This window comes from Lissotriton helveticus, chromosome 4_1, assembly GCF_964261635.1.
Source record: "Lissotriton helveticus chromosome 4_1, aLisHel1.1, whole genome shotgun sequence".
NCBI lineage: Eukaryota > Metazoa > Chordata > Amphibia > Caudata > Salamandridae > Lissotriton > Lissotriton helveticus.
Window position 1 is genome coordinate 638,304,200 of NC_136063.1, and position 17,250 is coordinate 638,321,449.

At 44.4% G+C, this 17,250-nt stretch overlaps 1 protein-coding gene across 1 annotated transcript; it reads right to left on the bottom strand.

Annotated features, from left to right (window-relative positions):
• Window positions 1–4,422: 4,422 nt before the first annotated feature.
• Window positions 4,423–17,007, bottom strand: LOC144828790 (cytochrome P450 7A1-like). The gene is made up of 7 exons (XM_078687271.1): window positions 16,833–17,007; window positions 13,279–13,519; window positions 9,384–9,994; window positions 8,726–8,856; window positions 6,897–7,075; window positions 4,801–6,763; window positions 4,423–4,729 (listed from the first exon to the last, which is right to left on the bottom strand). The coding sequence occupies exons 1-6, from the start codon at window positions 16,910–16,912 to the stop codon at window positions 6,464–6,466; spliced, it is 1,542 nt and encodes a 513-aa protein (XP_078543397.1). The 5' UTR covers window positions 16,913–17,007; the 3' UTR covers window positions 4,423–4,729; window positions 4,801–6,463.
• Window positions 17,008–17,250: the final 243 nt, after the last annotated feature.

Below are 17,250 nucleotides of genomic sequence, written 5' to 3' on the forward strand. Positions count from 1 at the left end.
TTGAAGAGGAGGCTGCCAGAGAGACTAAGTTCCGTGGCAAATACTGGCAGGCCCGAAAATACTGTGAGGGAGACAGGCCTGGGAGGGTATTGGCTGCACTTACTCAACCAACACGTGATCGCAATATCATCTTTGAACTCACAGACACAAATGGCGCCACACTCAGAAACTCGGACGACATACTCACTACCTTCACGACACATTACCTTTCATTATACACTTCTACTGTGGGGAACACACCATCTTACACTGACTACCTGAAGGATGTGGCATTATGTTGGCTTAGCGATGGGGACAGGGCCTTTCTAGCTGCACCTTTCGAGCTCGATGAGGTCTGGGATGCCATCATGTCTCTCCAGAACGGTAAAGCTCCTGGCCTAGATGGCATTCCAGCCGAATTTTATAAAGCATACATTGATACCATGGCCCCTGTTCTGCGTGAGGTTTACACAGAATCCCTCGACGAAGGGGTTCTGCCCTGCTCTATGCGCGAGGTCGTAATCACGTCCCTACTGAAGCCTGATAAGAATCCCAGCTCCTGCAATTCATATCGCCCACTTTCCCTCCTAAACTGCGATGTGAAGATACTAGCTAAAGTCCTGGCCACTCGACTATCACTGCTTATGACCAGACTTGTCCTACCTGATCAGTCTGGATTCGTTGCAGGCCGCTCCACATCGCACAACCTCCGCACCCTGTTTTCCCTCCTGAGAACCGTACACCCCGACACGCCTGTCGCAGCGATCTTTCTTGACGCGACCAAAGCGTTTGACTCAGTTGAATGGCCCTATTTGTTCTCTGTCCTGACGCGCATGGGATTCCCACCCTTGTTCATGTCCTGGATACGCCTACTTTACACCCGACCTACGGCACGAGTGCTGATCAATGGCCACCTATCGCAGTCCATTGACATCACTAGAGGCACGCGCCAGGGATGCCCGCTCTCGCCCTTATTATTTGCCATAGCTGTTGAACCACTGGCCTGCCGTTTACGTCAACTTCATCGGGATGGCGCGGTCCAATGCCTACAGCGACAAATTGATGTGTCCCTCTATGCAGATGACATCACGCTATATGTCAAGCACCCTGAGATAAACCTCAATCCTTTGCCCAGAGAGTTCATCGTATTTGGGAGCATGTCCGGAGTACACATCAACTGGTCCAAGTCCCAATTTTTTCCCCTTACTGAGGCAGTGAGCGACTTCCCTCTGGATTATCCACTGGAATGGTGCCGGACGGATCTCCGCTACCTGGGGATACGCATTTCCCGAGACAGGGAGGAGACGTTACGAGCCAATTACGGAGTTGCTATCACAAACCTAACTGATACTGTGGACCGCTGACTCACCTTGCCACTCTCTATGGCCAGTAGGGCGTCCCTAATTAAAATGGTTATCCTTCCCCGATTCCTCTACCTCTTTATCAACATTCCCTATTTCCCCGGCGCTTTCTTTTTTAAGACGCTAAGGACTGAACTGCGCAGACTTTTTTGGGGAGGCAAGCAATCGCGGCTTCAATGGGCCACACTGACCTTGCCCTATGACAAGGGAGGGTTCGATATACCGGACTTCGAGAAATACTACCAGTGCGCTCAAGCACACTTTGCCTACCACTGTATGGCTCCCACTCCTTACATGCCGCATATAGCGGTGGAGGACTGAATAGTGCGACCCCTCCCGCTGTCAGGATTACTCCTTTGCCCGGAATCATCCATAACCATGCCGAATACATCTGTTTCATGCACGATGGATGCGTGGCGGCGAATTGCCAGGAGCTTAGCATGCCAGCTACCTTATTCGCCGAAATTACCGCTTACCTATCATCCGGAGCTCACGTTACTACAGGAGCAGGGATTCCGTGTGTTGTGCACTACACTACGTATCTCCTGTTGGGGCGACCTATTTGTCAATGGTCAATTTAAAACGTTGGACCTTTTCTTCCAATCATATGTCTACACCCCACTAGATCTCTTTTATTACGTGCGTCTACACGCAGGGATGCGGAACATTCTCCCCAAATTTCCTGACGAACCTGAGATTTTGCCCCCGCTCCACTTTCTGCTGAACTCTCGAGATGGGAAGCACTTGGTATCTGGCCTCTACCGCCAGCTCAGGAACGCAACGCAGACGCTGGACTCCAATGCCCGGGCGCGCTGGGCGACTGAATTGGCTGCAGACATTACTGATGAACAGTGGCAATATTGCAGCGCGCTCACCTCTCGCCTGTCTGCCAGCAGCAGATTCAAAATTATACATTATAAATACCTACAACGAATGTACTACACACCGGTGCGCAAACTCAGATTTGGATTGGCAGACGACGACCGGTGCGTCCGATGCCATGCAAGTCATGCAGATATCCTACATTTAGCATGGGAGTGCCCGCAGGTGGCGCACTATTGGCAGCAGGTAGCGGATGCCCTTACAGATATGACGGGCGCCACGGTGCCCGTAGACCCCTTGGTGACGATACTTGGATACACGCAACAGATCCCTAGCACTTACCGGAAATTTGTCGACATTGCGTTGCTGTTGGCCAAACGCCAAGTAGCCTGTCGGTGGGGCCGAGGCAGAGCGCCTAAATTCAAGAGCTGGCTAGCAGACCTGACTTATTGTCAAGACCAATACAACACGTTTGCTGATTTATTACCTACATCCTGTAAACCCAGAGACATATGGGGCCCCCTGGTATGTTACATGCTCCAACGATCGGCTGCAGAAGACGCACCTGAGGGAGATACTGCTCCTTCCTGAGGCTATACTGTCCGACTCAGCAATAGCCTTGCATTCTAACTGCAACATTCACATGTCATAGACGTTAACACAGAACATGCCTCTCATACTGCGTATGGACTAGAATAATCAACTCGCATGCCTGTAGATGCATCCTTCACCTCGACACGCTACATATGACACGGGGATCCTGTCATAGACTCCGGACCCACTAGGGACCCTAACAAAACATGGTGCTATTAACATTAGACTGTACACTACACTGATTACCTGCACTGCCTCACCAATTTGTCAGTTATTATATCCTCTTTTACCTTTCAAGGACGATCAGAATGCCTCTTAGGTTCTTCCATGTTGGGAAGTTTTTTTTGTACTATTGTTCTCTCAATACAGGTTGAAATGAAAACCACTGTTCTGCTGCAGCTCATCCTCTAAAAACCCTACAACGCCGACTGGCCTCATCTTTCTCCTATTTGCTTATACATCGCCGTCGGGCCCCAGGGCTGCCGACTCCAGGGCTGTGTTTATACTTGTATACTACGCTGCCGGCCTCCGGGTTGTAGGCACTAACAGCTGTGTACTTTGGTCTATATCATGCAATAAAGCAGTGTTGAACCTCAAAAAAAAAAAAAAAAAGTATTTATCTAACAGACGTTACGGTGGTTATAATAGAGAAACATCTTGGTGATCTTCAAAAAGGCAATTCCAAGCCTGATGAAGTCCATGTTGGACGAAATGCGATGGCTGGGCTGATGCATTTGACTACAAATAAAGAATAATTGAACATATGAAATCTCAAGGCTCCTTGCACTCCATTTTTGCATGTATTTTGTTCATCCCATAATATTTTGCATAATTTGGGAATAAAAAATGTTTAATTACATGCTTGTGCATAATTAATGAAGGAATTACGTTCAATTGTATGCTCCTTTTCAGAACCTAATTACTTTGAGAGAAAATCTTTTCTCTTATATTTGTGACTTCTTAGTGGTGGGGTCACGAGAAGTTGAGCATCTCTACTATACATATATGAGAATTAAACACACTTGTGCATCCTCTATTGCCTGTACTGCTGTTTGTATAACTGCAAAAAGTCTTGGTTAGACTTATATGCCTGACATTAACAATATGTAATTTAAATTTTCAGGACTGGAGTGAGTGTTTGTAGATAAGAAGGGAAAAAGAAAGAAGAGACACACAAAAGGAAAATAAAATCTTGGTGGAGAATCCTATAAATCTGGCTTACAATGTTCCGGCACTCATGATTGCTTTGTGCATTATCAGGGCTGGAATAACAAAATTTGCCACAGCAGCTTTTGGTTCCGAGTCAAGTACTGGTTGAAAATGTTAATAGTTACCTGGTCAGACGCCAAAGTCCTCATCAATTTAGCATCATTCACACATGCCACTTTCTGGAACAATTGAGGTGCAGAGCATGTGGGTAAGTGAAGGTCACCCACCCAGTAAGGATCAGATGGAATGTAATTGATTAGTCAGTGTTCTTCCCCCACTTAGAAGCCAAGTCAAGACATGCGGGTCTTTGTATTAGCTCATGTAATGGATGTGGGGACCATGTTGATTCAATTTATGGAAGTGGAAGGCATCGGCACTCTACAGTCATCCAGCCGACTGGTGAATGACCGAAAAACATTGTAGTATATGAGAGAAATGTCGCTGACAGACAGAAAACTTAAATACAAAATTTATTTACAATTTACAAAATAGTTAAAACACTATAAATAACGTCTTACATGAAGTAATGAAGGCGCTTGTTATTATTAACCCATTTACAATATAAAAATAAATCAACTACAATGTGGGTATACTATTGAGTAACAACTTTTCATTGGTCAAGTATGCAACATCACATTTTTAATGCTGCTAGTGTGTAGAAGATTGGATGTGTGGGTGTTAAGGAGTGGGCCGTGTCCACCATGCATGTTTCAGTGGATGGACAATCCGCTGGAGTACACATGGTGGAAATCCCTTTGGTAACCCTGTCCACCATGCATGTTTCAGTGGATGGACAATCCGCTGGAGTACACATGGTGGAAATCCCTTTGGTAACCCCTCAATCAATTATGAGAGTGTAACTTTTTTTTCTACCCTTCACAAGGCCTGTACTCCACTTTCTTGCAGGAGTAAAGCTGTGAAGATTTACAGGATGGGTCCCAACCTAGGAACTAATAATACCAATTACAAACACTCACCAGTGTATGATCAGCACCTGGAATGGCCACCACTTGGATTGGTCACTGTCATACACCTGATGCTACAATTACATTTGTATATCGTGGCATTTCCTCTCACTGATCAGTTTCTGTATCCTTGTGCTCCCCTTACATGCACAGACTATTGTGTGGATTGGGCCCTAGGGGAAATATCTTATGAAATGGAGGCCAGCTCTCATGTCTATTTGAGACTCCCACGTCAAGTTAAGATCCCTCGGGGAATTATAACTACTAAATGCGGCCATGCAAGTTCATACTCTGACTGAGGTAGAAGCATGTTGTACTCGTTTCAGGGGATGCAGCAATTAATCAGGCTGAAGAAGGCTCCATTTCTGTAATAATGGCTCTGCCTACCATTGAAACATGGCCCTAGAAGGGCCTTAGGAACTTTGTCGACCCAACTCTTAATTTGGTAAAATAAATATTGGAGCACTTTGTATACATTTCTGAAATGGCAAGTATACGATTGCATTTGGAGACTTCCTTCTATATATTTTCAGGTATGTGCATCTTTACATTTATGCACATTTATATTTTTACATTTTATTTTTCATTTAAAAAAATACTTGACATATTTACTTAAAACCACAAAAAGCACTAAAAATCCAACAAAGGTCAATGATTAGTGCCTTCATTCAGACTTACTGGTGATCTGTCCAGTCTTTCTTTTTATGGCCTCTGCTACAGCTTCCAAATGGGAATTAAAATGGGAAAATTACATTTTGGAATCCTCCCTCTATAAAATCACGTGTCTCCCCTTCTCTGACAAAAGTCTGTCAAATTTTACTTTTGTGCAGTTTTGTCAAACGGGGCCAAAGTTATTACCCCCAAAAAACCTCCTATTAACTAGCCAACTTTAAGATAAAAATGAGGTGCTTTTACTGCCCTGTTGTGATCGCCCTATTTTCTACAAGGCTAGAATGCTACCCCACCTTCATGTGGTACGTGTCGTAAAACAATGTGTAATCTTTATACCCTAAAGGTTACATTTGTCATTGATTGTTTTACAAAATGGGTCCCACTTGAATAACGTGGACTGTGGTATACAAAGTTCATTCTTGAAATGATGTGGAAGTTGGAAAATTGCAAGTGGACCCCACTCTCATTCTCACTGCTGACACTCATTCAGTGCCAATCGGTGGAAATAGTAATGTTATTACACTTATTACAGTAATAAAGTTATAGAGGCACCAACTTTCTAACCAACACGGCAGAAATACAAGATGTAGACAATACACATAGATATACATTGTACAAACACAAAAAAACTTTCTGCTCATCCATGCAAAAAATGGTGTAACTTGCCTTCATGTTAGCTCACCATATAAATACATCCTTGTTCTCATATGGAAATGTCGCTCACTTGATGCATTTGAAAACAACTGTTTAGAAGATAAGTTGAGGCATAAAACGGGAAAATATTATATGTACATTTCACAACTGTGACATGCAACTTAATATCCCCTACGTTTTTTCATACACATCCGCCAGAAGACCCGCTCAAAGTGTCTTGAGTCTGTATTTGAATTCAACGTCATGGGTAGGCTGCAAAATACCAAGGCCTGCTCGTGATTGGTCCAACAGGGGCAACTTCACGTTCTTGTCAACGAGTTCCATCTCAAAATAGGAGACCAACAAACACAAAAACTGCTTGATCTCATGGACAGCGAAGAACCTTCCAGGGCACTTTGTTATTCCTGAACCAAAAGGCATGTAGTAGTACTTCAGCTTGCGCCCCTTGTAGTAGAAAGTGGTCTTCTCTCTCCCGTTATCATCCAGGAATCGGTCATATTTGAAGGTCTATAGGGAAGAAAAGGCACAGAGAGATGAGTCTCGATATTAGTGTTGGGGCGAGGACCTTATGTATGTGGCTGTCATTGTAGGCAAGCTAAAGCTCCAGAGATGGGCATCTGATATTATAATGGCTACTTACCAATGGGTCCTCATAGACTTCAGGGTCCAGATGCACCATTTGCGGGTAAAGAGCTATGATGTCATCTTTGCGGATGTTGTACGACTCGTTGCCGTCCAAGTGTAAAGCGAAATCCTCTTTGGCAACTCTTATGTTCATGGAAGCACTGGAGAGCCTCATGGCCTCCTTTATTATACTGTCTAAAGAAAAAAAAGGTGATTCGGTAATGAAGAGTGCAATGTTCATAGTGTAAACTAACAAGAGCCGCCTCACTGGTTCTGTGCCACGACTACCTGTTTCAGTGTGCTTTAGCATCGGCTTGAATTGACAGTAAAAAGTAAGCAGACAATAGCTTAAGAAAGTGACTTTTTCCCCACCCTAGTAACTGTTTTGCACCAGAAGATCCACAGCTGAACTGCCGACTAGTACAATACCGGTTACTGATGGCCCAAAAAATGCCGGCTTGTTGAGGTAGGGGCTCTCAGTCCAAAACAAACCAATAGCTGACTCAAAGCACTTTGTAGATATCATTCCAGTTCAAGCAATATTTGACTTTTTTTGTATGGTCTTACAGCACTTTAATGTTAAATTGATCCCTGATGTAGGGGATCATCACTGAGGGCTTTTCTCCAAGTGACAAATAATTTTATACCAAGACAAATTTAAAAACTCAACTTGCTCATTTCAATGGACTCCCATCTCCCCACACAATATTTTATCATGTTAAAAGACTTTTAATGCTATGTTTCTTATGCAATGGTTTTAAGTAACTATGCTAATAAAATATGAGTTGACTCAGTGGTGACTCCTCCTCTATGGCGGAGGAGCGTTGCCCCCTCTCCCCCCCAAAGATGTCAGGAAAGGAAAAATAAAACAATACTTGTTTTATTTCTCCTTTCCTGCTGAGGCTTGGGGGCAGGGTCTGGGAGGTGACAGCGCTGAGGAGAGTGGTAGGGCACTCTCCTCACTGGGTATGATCGTTTGGCCGGATGTCTCAGGTCGACCAAACCTTCATGGGCGGTGAAGCTCTCCAACCCCCACTGCATTGCTGGGTTGGAGAGAGCAGGCACAGACTCTCAGTCTGTCATGGAGTGCTAATCAAGGGTGTTCAAGCCAATCCTGAAGCGGCTGTCATTTGAGAGCAGTTTCAGGATTGGCTGCAGGGCATTCTGGGAGCCTGTGCCTGAAGAAGAGGAGCAGAGGAGTGGGACGCGCGACGCGGCCGGCTGAAGGTACACTTATTAGAAATTATTATTATTTTTTCTTTTGCTCCCCTCCCTTTGCGACCCCTAGGCCCACCTCCCATACAACTCGTCCCAAACACTGGCCGCTACTGACCTAACTTGACCTCCCTAGGCACTGTGAACTGTTTTAAACACATATCATTGCCATTTTTATTTGTAAGACAAGAACCCCCCCCTCTAATGGGATAGTATGATTCAAGAGCTATTAGCGCTAAACAAATACCTGTAGGGCTCTCTAAGACCAATGTTCCTCCCCTGGAAGGCAGTGTTAACTTAGGCAAGATGTCTACAAATCTTCAAGCTATATTAAAACTCATCAATTTCTTTATGTGGTAGGATTTTACAGTACACCAGCACTTTTTAAAAGTGCATGTTCATGATTGTTAACAGATGAGTCAGAGTTCACCACTAGTTCAGGTAAAAGTGAGATGACTGCAGTCTATCCTATAGAGAAGTGCCAAAAATGTGTGAGTAGAGCAGCAACACTGTTTGAATTTTGACCAGGTGCAGTTGCTGTGATAGATCACATTCCCCTTTAAAGAAGGGGGCTTCATCATACTGTTATTTTATCATGAAAATAAAGCTTTCAGATAAGGGCATGCTTACCTAATACGGGCATATTCTCCAGTTGTTCACGTGTCAGTGAGATATGTTTTCCATCCAAGCTGACTTTTTGGCCTGCGTTTTCTAACACTCGGTGTACCTCCTCTGTGGCAGCTCTCAGGGCATCTGGGTTTCTAAAATAAAAGAATTCAATAGTTGGAATAAAGGAAACATGTAGATCCAAATCTCGTGGCTTATATTTTTGCTGACGTGCCACGTACAGTGGTGTGAGGGAACAGATTTCTGCACCAGGAATTTCCTACTGAGTGGCTCATTTCATAAAAGTGTATGAGAAAATATCTTGTGGAGTTTCTAATAGTGGCTTACATTGTTACATCAATAGGTTACCACATGTTTTGCTGAACCCTCTTACAGATATTAACTTCCGCCTGAACTATGTAGGTGGGCTTCAGTGAAGGAAAGCTGTATCCTTATGTAATGGCATCAAGGACTAATATTAAAGGGTACAAAACCAAGCAATGATTATGCTATTTTTTTGATGGATTTTATCATTAGTAAAGATCATCTGATGGAAAATCAGACATCAATTGACATTAGAAATGAAATGGCCACATTTTTGGAGGGATATTATGAACAGGGAGAAATGTAAATGCTGTTACCATTTGCCACATCTTGTCTAAGTTGGAAGATAGTTGCTTACCTTATAGTGTAGAGGAGACTCCAGAAAGTGGCGGGCAGCGTGTTAGCTTGAGAAGCCCACAGTAATGCCAGATGCGTTTTTGCTTTTCCCATATCATCAAATGTGGAGAGAGTGTCGTTCAAGAACATTCGGAGTGATATCAGATCTGACATGTTGTCCCTTTTCCTCAGGTTCTCATGGAGCAGGCCTTCTGCCAGCTTTTCCCGAGCACTGTAGGCTGTCTTGAAAACATGGATTGGCAGACCGGCGACGAGTGCTGGAAATATTTTATCAAATTCCTTGAAATTTTCTAGAGCATTGAGGATAAGTGCCCTCTGTGCTTCTAGCCTTGCAGCATTCTTATCACCTTGAGAATTGAGCTCTTTGCCAAAAAGGGTCAGGTAACCAGATTCAAACATCACTCTGTAGCAAAAGGCATAGAGTCCATCAGCTTGCCACTCCCTGGAAGCAACTTTAAGTGTGTTGGATTGCAACATGACAAGTTGAAGGTTCTCCATCATGTTTTCGATGAGTGACCCAAGTGAGTCCCCCTGCAATGTTTTAATGAACGTCTGGTGTAAATTTTCTGTGGTATATCCATCACTAGGATCCATGCTGTTGTGTCCAAAAGCCTGTCATAAAAAAATATCATAAAGTAAATATTGCAGCCATTTCTATACCTACTGTGAATACTTAACAATACAATGTTATTTACAACAGAACCGATACAAATATTTTCCATGATGGTAGAACAGTTTGTATTAGAGCTAATCACTAAACCTCATATCTCAGTTTTAAAGTAGTGAGTCTGTTGTGGCGTGTGGGTGTGCTTGTGTGCATGCACCTGTGTGGGTTGTGAATGAACATAACCAGACATAGCAGTGGGAAGGAGGCCAAGGTGAAGCAGGGAGACATGTAGAGGGTTCCTTGTTAAGAACAGGGTGGCAAGTGGACAGGGTAGCTGTTATCTATTGTGGAGGTCCATTGGCAGGGGCGACTCCTCTGTGAGTTCAGAGGAGCTTCGCCCTGCCAACTATAAAACTCCCAAAAGACAGCCCCAGAGATGAAAAATAAAATGGTAAATGTAATATATTACCATGTATTTTTCATTCACCCTTCCTGAACTGAGGGTCAGGACGGGGCGGGGCTTGCTGAGTGGTAGCAGCAGGAAGGAGCGTGGGTTGCCTGGGCATTTTTCAAAGTGTTCATGTCCCGTTTGCCAAATGTTAACAGAAGTAAGCGCCAGCCCTGAGTGCTTCCGTACTCATGCTTCACACCAATGTTGCACCATGCTATTTATATTACCTTTTTTTGAAAGCAGATTTATTTGTCAGAAACAATTAAGACAGCCTCCATGCCTGGACTGGGAAACAAAATCAGTCCACACTGCAGGAGACAGTGGTTAGAATGGGGTTGTGGGACTTTCATGGTTGGGCCATGGCAGCCCATACTGTGTCCCATCCTGGGGAAATGCCAGAGTGACAGACTAGCCAATCCACCTATTCTTAAAACGTCGTGCTTGACCGTGACCTGCTGCCAGTATCAGGTAGATTACTCGACACCTCAAGGCTTATTTAAAAGTCCCTAGGGTTATCGGTACGTCACTTTTTGTGACGCACCAGAGGCACATTTTGGTGCCCCATATTTACAAGGACACGAAAAGCCACCCTGTGTGGCTTTTAACGTCCTTGTATATACAGCACCTTTACACACAGCACTTTCTGTGAAAGGGGCATTCCATTGGTGTTGCTGTGGGTGTTTCCATGTAACGCCCATGGAACCTGAAACATTACCAGATTTACGAGAAATCGTAAACCTGGGAATGCATCTGAATGCTACGCCTCCCCAGGAAAGGCATAGCGAGGCGCAATGAGGAGAAATGCTTTCATTTCTCCTCGTTGTTTCCTCTTTCTATGCGTGCTGTATTCTGCAGCACACATAGGAAGAGGAAATCACCTCTTGTGCACAAAAAACAAAAATTGAAAAAAATGCAGTTTTTCAACTTCTGTGTGTGCTGCATTAAGCCGCACACATAGAAGTTTAAAAATGCCATTTCCGATTGTTTATGTGCTGGAAGGGATACCTTCCTGCAGATACACAATCATTCCCTGTGGTGCAAGGGTGCCTGCACCGGCGCATGGCAGCAAATTGTGCGCTAGCGCAGGGGACAGCAAAGGGATCCGTCATATTGTTGTAGATATCACGCATGCCTGTGCTTCAGAATTAACCAGTGCAGCTCAGCCAAATGGCTTGCGGCAACCTGCTGCGTTAATTCCTTGTAAATGAGGGCCCTCATGTTTTTGCTGGCCACAGAACAAGGTGACGTCTGGATTCTATATTTGCAGGAAATTAAGGCGGGGAAATGATACGCAATCCATTCGAAACTGGTGAATAAAGAAGTCTTGTAAATTAAGACTTTCTGCCTTTTGTACTGCATTTAAGAAACTTTAAATGAAATACATTTATTTCACTGCATGTTTTATGAAGCACCATTATATTGCTTTTAACCAATCTGCAGTTCGAAAGAGTCTCGGGGAAGTTGTACCTCCTTTTCTCAACTCTGTTAAATCAGTCTCTGTGGAGAGACCAAGGAATAAAAGATCATGTCTAAACTTTGTGTATTAGCTTCCATTCCGCCTGATTAGACCAGCGCGATGACAAAGCTTCCTTAGCTGCCAATGTCCTCACCTAACACCTCTTACAAAAAGATTTTTTTAAACAATAATTTTAACAATGCTCTTACATGCTATTTTGTTGCACATAACGTATGTTTTGTGTAAAAAAAAAACTCTTCTAAAGTGATAGGAAACCTGTCTGAACCAGTGCTTCATTTGTGAAATAATAAGTGGCAAAGCCCAAGATATTTATCAGATGGCCACTGAAGTTTGCAGCACTACGGGTCCCTGCCAACACTGCAAAATACCAGCACCAACAACATCTGCTCAAGCTCACAGTCCTGCCAATGTGTCCATTTGGACAACTCCAGACGATCTAAATCTATAAGAATGGCCTGACCACTCTGGTATTAATATTTTGGTAATCTTATATTGAATTGTTAAACACTTTGATCTCATGCTTTAAAAAAAAAATAGACTGACAGCACCACCTTGTGGGAGACTATCAAATATATGATGGTGTCATAAATAAGTGCCGCCAACACCAGCGCAAATTAAGCACTAGCCTCAACTGTTTTGTCACTTTAATATGAAGCACCTTATTCGTTGGTAATCAGTTTTAACTGGCAGGCATTTAGACCTATGAATCATCATGATCTGCATCAAGATTCAAATGCCACCAGATTTGGATTGCTTCACCAATGATGAATTGCAGAGCCTGCAAGATCGCAGGGCTGACAGCCTATGCCTTTAAAGCAACACGCCTCTCCATACACTGCAGATGATATCACGTGCCCGCACTGTGCATAGCACAGCCCCTGTAGCCCCCTCCCCCCCCCCCCCCCCAGCAGGGGGAGATTCTGTGGAGGGTTCTCTTAATTTTGCGTTACGCCATCGTGCGTGCATGTTACTCATGCACACTGACATGGCTGTGTTATCAACGCTCCATGCTTCTCCAGACTACAAGATCTGTGAAAATATACTTTCCCCAAATCTTCAAGGGCAGGAGTTAGAAAAGTAAATTATCTTGTCCTCGAATACCTGCTCGTCTTTCCTTGCCTCCCCTATCCTTTTCAGGGGAAGCATGGAAATATGGCAACTTTCAGGAAGCACGAACAGATGGTGAGCTCCTGTTAGAGCATCTGCCTGCCTTGACAATGACACGTGACACTCAAGTGTGTCCTCACGTAATGCAACTGGTGCTATGTAAAGCGCTCGGATACCCGATTCGGGTCAAGTTCGCGCTATATAAAACTCAGTAAAAAAGAAAACAATAAAACAATGAAAAAGTGCTACTGTACCTTTGCAGAGGTCGAGAAATGAAACTTCTTCCAGTCGAAGTGTTTCCCCTGGCGGATCACCGAATGATAGGAGAAAGGATCCGTCAGGAAGTGCACGAACTTCCCTGCCAGCTTGCAGGTGAAGATTTGACCGAACTTCTTCTGGCGGGTCCGGAGGAACTCGAGTGGGTTGGAACCGAACTGCAGAGCGCACCCCAGATATGGAATGACCCCATTCTCCACGGGGGGCTCTTCTGGGCGCCTGAAACATACAAAACAAATCTTATTTATAGTTTTCAAATGACTCAGATTGATTACTCGTTGAGTTGCGATTCACCTAAAACACTTACTGTACAATGTCATGTTATGTTATGTTATGTTATGTTTTTGGTATTTGTAAAGCACGCTATCATCCATCAGGGCATCCTGGCACTGAATAGGCACGTGTGCCCAGTCTACCCTGGGGCAGGGGAGGGGAGTGTTATTCCCAAAGCCACGTCTTAACCTTCTTGCAGAATTCAAGAAAATAGGAGGAAGCTCTTATGTGTAGTAGGAGGTCGTTACATGCTTTAGAAGCTATGTATGAGAAGAACTGGCCTCATATCTGTTTCTGTGTATGAGTGGGATGTGTGCATGTAGGAGTTCGGCAGAGCTGAGGACTCTGGGTGGTTGCTGGAAAGAGATGTGATTGTTTAGATTGGTGAGGATTGTGTAGTACATTGAATGTGTGAGTGAGCAGTTTGCATGTTAGCTGTACTGTTTTGTTTGCACAGTTGGAATAAGAAAATAAGTAAGTGGCATTGGAAAAAGTTTATCTGTAAATCTGAATTTCTGCCACTAACTTCTCCATGGGGCAAAGACATTTCTGACATGGGATTATCCACTCCCAGGATTTCTTCTAAATGAGAATTTTTCATTTTTTCAAAAATCCACAGATTTTCTGTTACCACCCACCTCGGGAACAGGCTCAGAGACTCCAGGGTTGGGCTGTCTTCCTACTCCCATGTGAATACACAGTTTGGGTTCTAAATTTCTTTTTGTATTTCAATTCTTTATTACATTTTAACCAATATTGAGCAAACACTGCACAACAAATTAAAATGCCAAAAAACCAATATGTAATATAAACAGGAATAACACAAAAACAGAGAAGGAAAATAGCATAAGGAAAACAATACAAGTACAACAGTAACGTACAAAGATGATCTGTTGATACATCAAATTTTAAATTAATTATTACAAGAAAGAGAAATGGTATGCAAATAATGGATAATAGACTTATTGAAACCCATATGCACTAAGGTACAACAAACAGACACAATCACTGCACACCTAAGAAGGGGCCCCATGCATTATCAAACTGATGTAGATTCTCATTTAGTTTATAAATAATTTTCTCAAAGTGAGACACATCAAACATATCTGCAAGCCAGGAATGAAGTGCTGATATAACATTAGTTCTCCCAAAATTTCAAATAATAATTTTAGCTAGACTGAGAGCGGTGGAGAGCTATTTGAAGGCATGAATGGAGATATGCGGTACTTCAGAATTATTGTGTAAAAGTAATAAACATTTTGTGAGAAAGAAGTTAAGAAAAGAATGTACTCTTTTTCTTTGATTCCCATCACAGCCAAGTGAAGATTCTTATGCACTTCTAACACTGGGAGAAGCTCACAAGGACAATGCATGTTAATGTCTCCCACTATTCACACTCAGTATCGGCTCCTGGAGGGAGTGCTGCGGGCGGTAGGCAGGACAGGGGAGGGGTAGGGAGGGGGGTAGTAAACTCCGGCATACGGCCGAACGGTGGAAAGTTCATAAATAAATAAATTAAACAAATTACATTGCGCACGCTGCAACGCCAAAAGGTGATGCACTGCGTGTAATGTAATTTGTTTAATTTATGTATGTACTTACCTCTGTTCAGCCGTATGTCAGAGTTTACTACCCCCCCACCCGGCCCATCCCCCACCCCACCTCACCACCCCACAGCACTCCCTCCAGGATCCGTTACTGATCAATCTTTATATATCGATTCTGTCTATGCTGCATCCAACACTACAATTCCCAACAGCAGGCAGTGGATCAGCACAGGCGCCACAGAATGTAATGCAAGTACAGTAAATGCCCCCATCACCATAGTTTAGTAGTAAAAGGAAGTCGAAATTGAAATGCAGTAGGCCACTCATACGTGTATTCCCTGGCATCAATGCACTTACTTCACTATTGATAGCTATGCCCCTGTCAGTGGCCTCGCTTGTTTCTAGGTTCCTGTGTTGGGACCCAGGTGTGGCTGTGCTGTGTGTGGCTGTGGATTGAACCCCACAATATTTCTGCTACTCTTGAGGGCATGTGGTAGCAATGAGTGTTTGTTTATAGCACACTTTGGGAACAATCTGCCCTAATCCATTCCAAAGCAATCTGCCCCACTCCAATCCAAAATAATGAGCCCAACCTCATTCAGCCCTCTACTATCCAAAACAATGTGTCTCACTCCAATCTGCCCCACACCTCAATCCAATCCAGTCTGCCCCACTCCAGTCTGCAATACTCCCATCCAAAACAATACGCTCACTTCAATCTGCACCACTCAAATCCAACCCATTACAATCCAATCCACTCCACTCCAATCCAATTAATCACACACCAATCCAATCCTCCCCAATCCAGCCAAATCCAACCTACCCCATTCCAATCCACCCAACCCCACCCCAATCCAATCCTTCTCAGTCCAATCAACCCAAGTCCAGTTCACCCTACCCTACCCTAATCCAACCCACGCCACTCTAATTAACCCCACTGTATTCAACTGCACTCCATTCCATCTCACTCAATTCCACCCCACTCCAGTCCACCCCACTCCAGTCTACCCAGCTCCAATCCAATCTACCTCGTCAATCCATTTCACCCCACTCCAATCCACCCCACCTGAAGCCAATCCACCCCACCTCAATACAATTCACCCCACCTAACTCCAATCCATCCCACTCCATTCCACCACACTCCAGTCACCCCACTCCAATCCAGCCTACTCCAGTGCAAACCAATCCACCCGCTTCAGCCGAATCCAATCCACCCCACTCCAATCTAATCCAGTCCATCCACTCCAAATCACTGCGCTCAATCGCTGTCCAAACCATCCCACTCTACTCCAATCCACCCTACTTAATCTCAATGAACTCCACCCACCCCAGTACAGTACACTGCACTTAATACAACCCATCCAGCCTGCCACACTCCAATCCACCCCACTCCAATAGAATGCACCCCACTCCAATCCATTCCACTCCAGTCAACCCACTCCAATCCAATTCCCCACTCCACTCCAGTCCAATACATCCTACTACAATCCAATCCACCCCACCACACTCCAATCCAATCAACTCCACCCCACCCGACCCCAATCCACCCAACCCCAGTCCTATCACTCCAATCCAATCCACCAACCCCAAACCAATCTAATCCACCCCACTACAATCCACCTCATCCCATTTCAATACACCCCACTCTAAACCAATCCATCCCGTCCAGTTCACCCACTCTAATCCACCCCACTACACTAAATTATTCTTACCTTCTGCGGGTGCCTAGAATTAGCCAGACACAACAGCACAGCGCCACCACCAGTGCGAATATTAAGGATACGGTCAGCATCTCTCACAGGATGGCACGCGACTTCTAGGGAATGAAGCAACTGACACGGGCGCTGAGCAGGGTTCAGACAACTGCAAGGTGCCCAGCTGATCCTTACTGTTTATATACACAATGCGAGGGATGAGTCTGTGGGCGGGCCCCGGATTAGCATACCGAGCTGTTAATTAACCTCGTGCATGTTGTGTGGTGTGCTGGCGCTGCCTGATCACACTCTGTGGAAATGCTCTGGAGGTAAAAGTTGGCGCGCGGCCAGTGCGGCCTTGAGTCGGGTCCACGGGCATTCCAAAGTAATCAGAGAGCTGTAATAATTGATAACGTCAAGGTCTACAAGGCAGCGC

What these genes read in the sequence shown, in the direction of transcription:
- LOC144828790 (XM_078687271.1), bottom strand. Translation starts at nt 16,912, where the DNA reads ATGCTGACCGTATCCTTAATATTCGCACTGGTGGTGGCGCTGTGCTGT. An exon ending in ATTCTAGGCACCCGCAGAAG is followed by an intron (nt 13,520 to 16,832) that starts GTAAGAATAATT and finishes TGTATGTTTCAG; the next exon opens with GCGCCCAGAAGAGCCCCCCG. An exon ending in GGAGAATATGCCCGTATTAG is followed by an intron (nt 7,076 to 8,725) that starts GTAAGCATGCCC and finishes TTTTTTCTTTAG; the next exon opens with ACAGTATAATAAAGGAGGCC.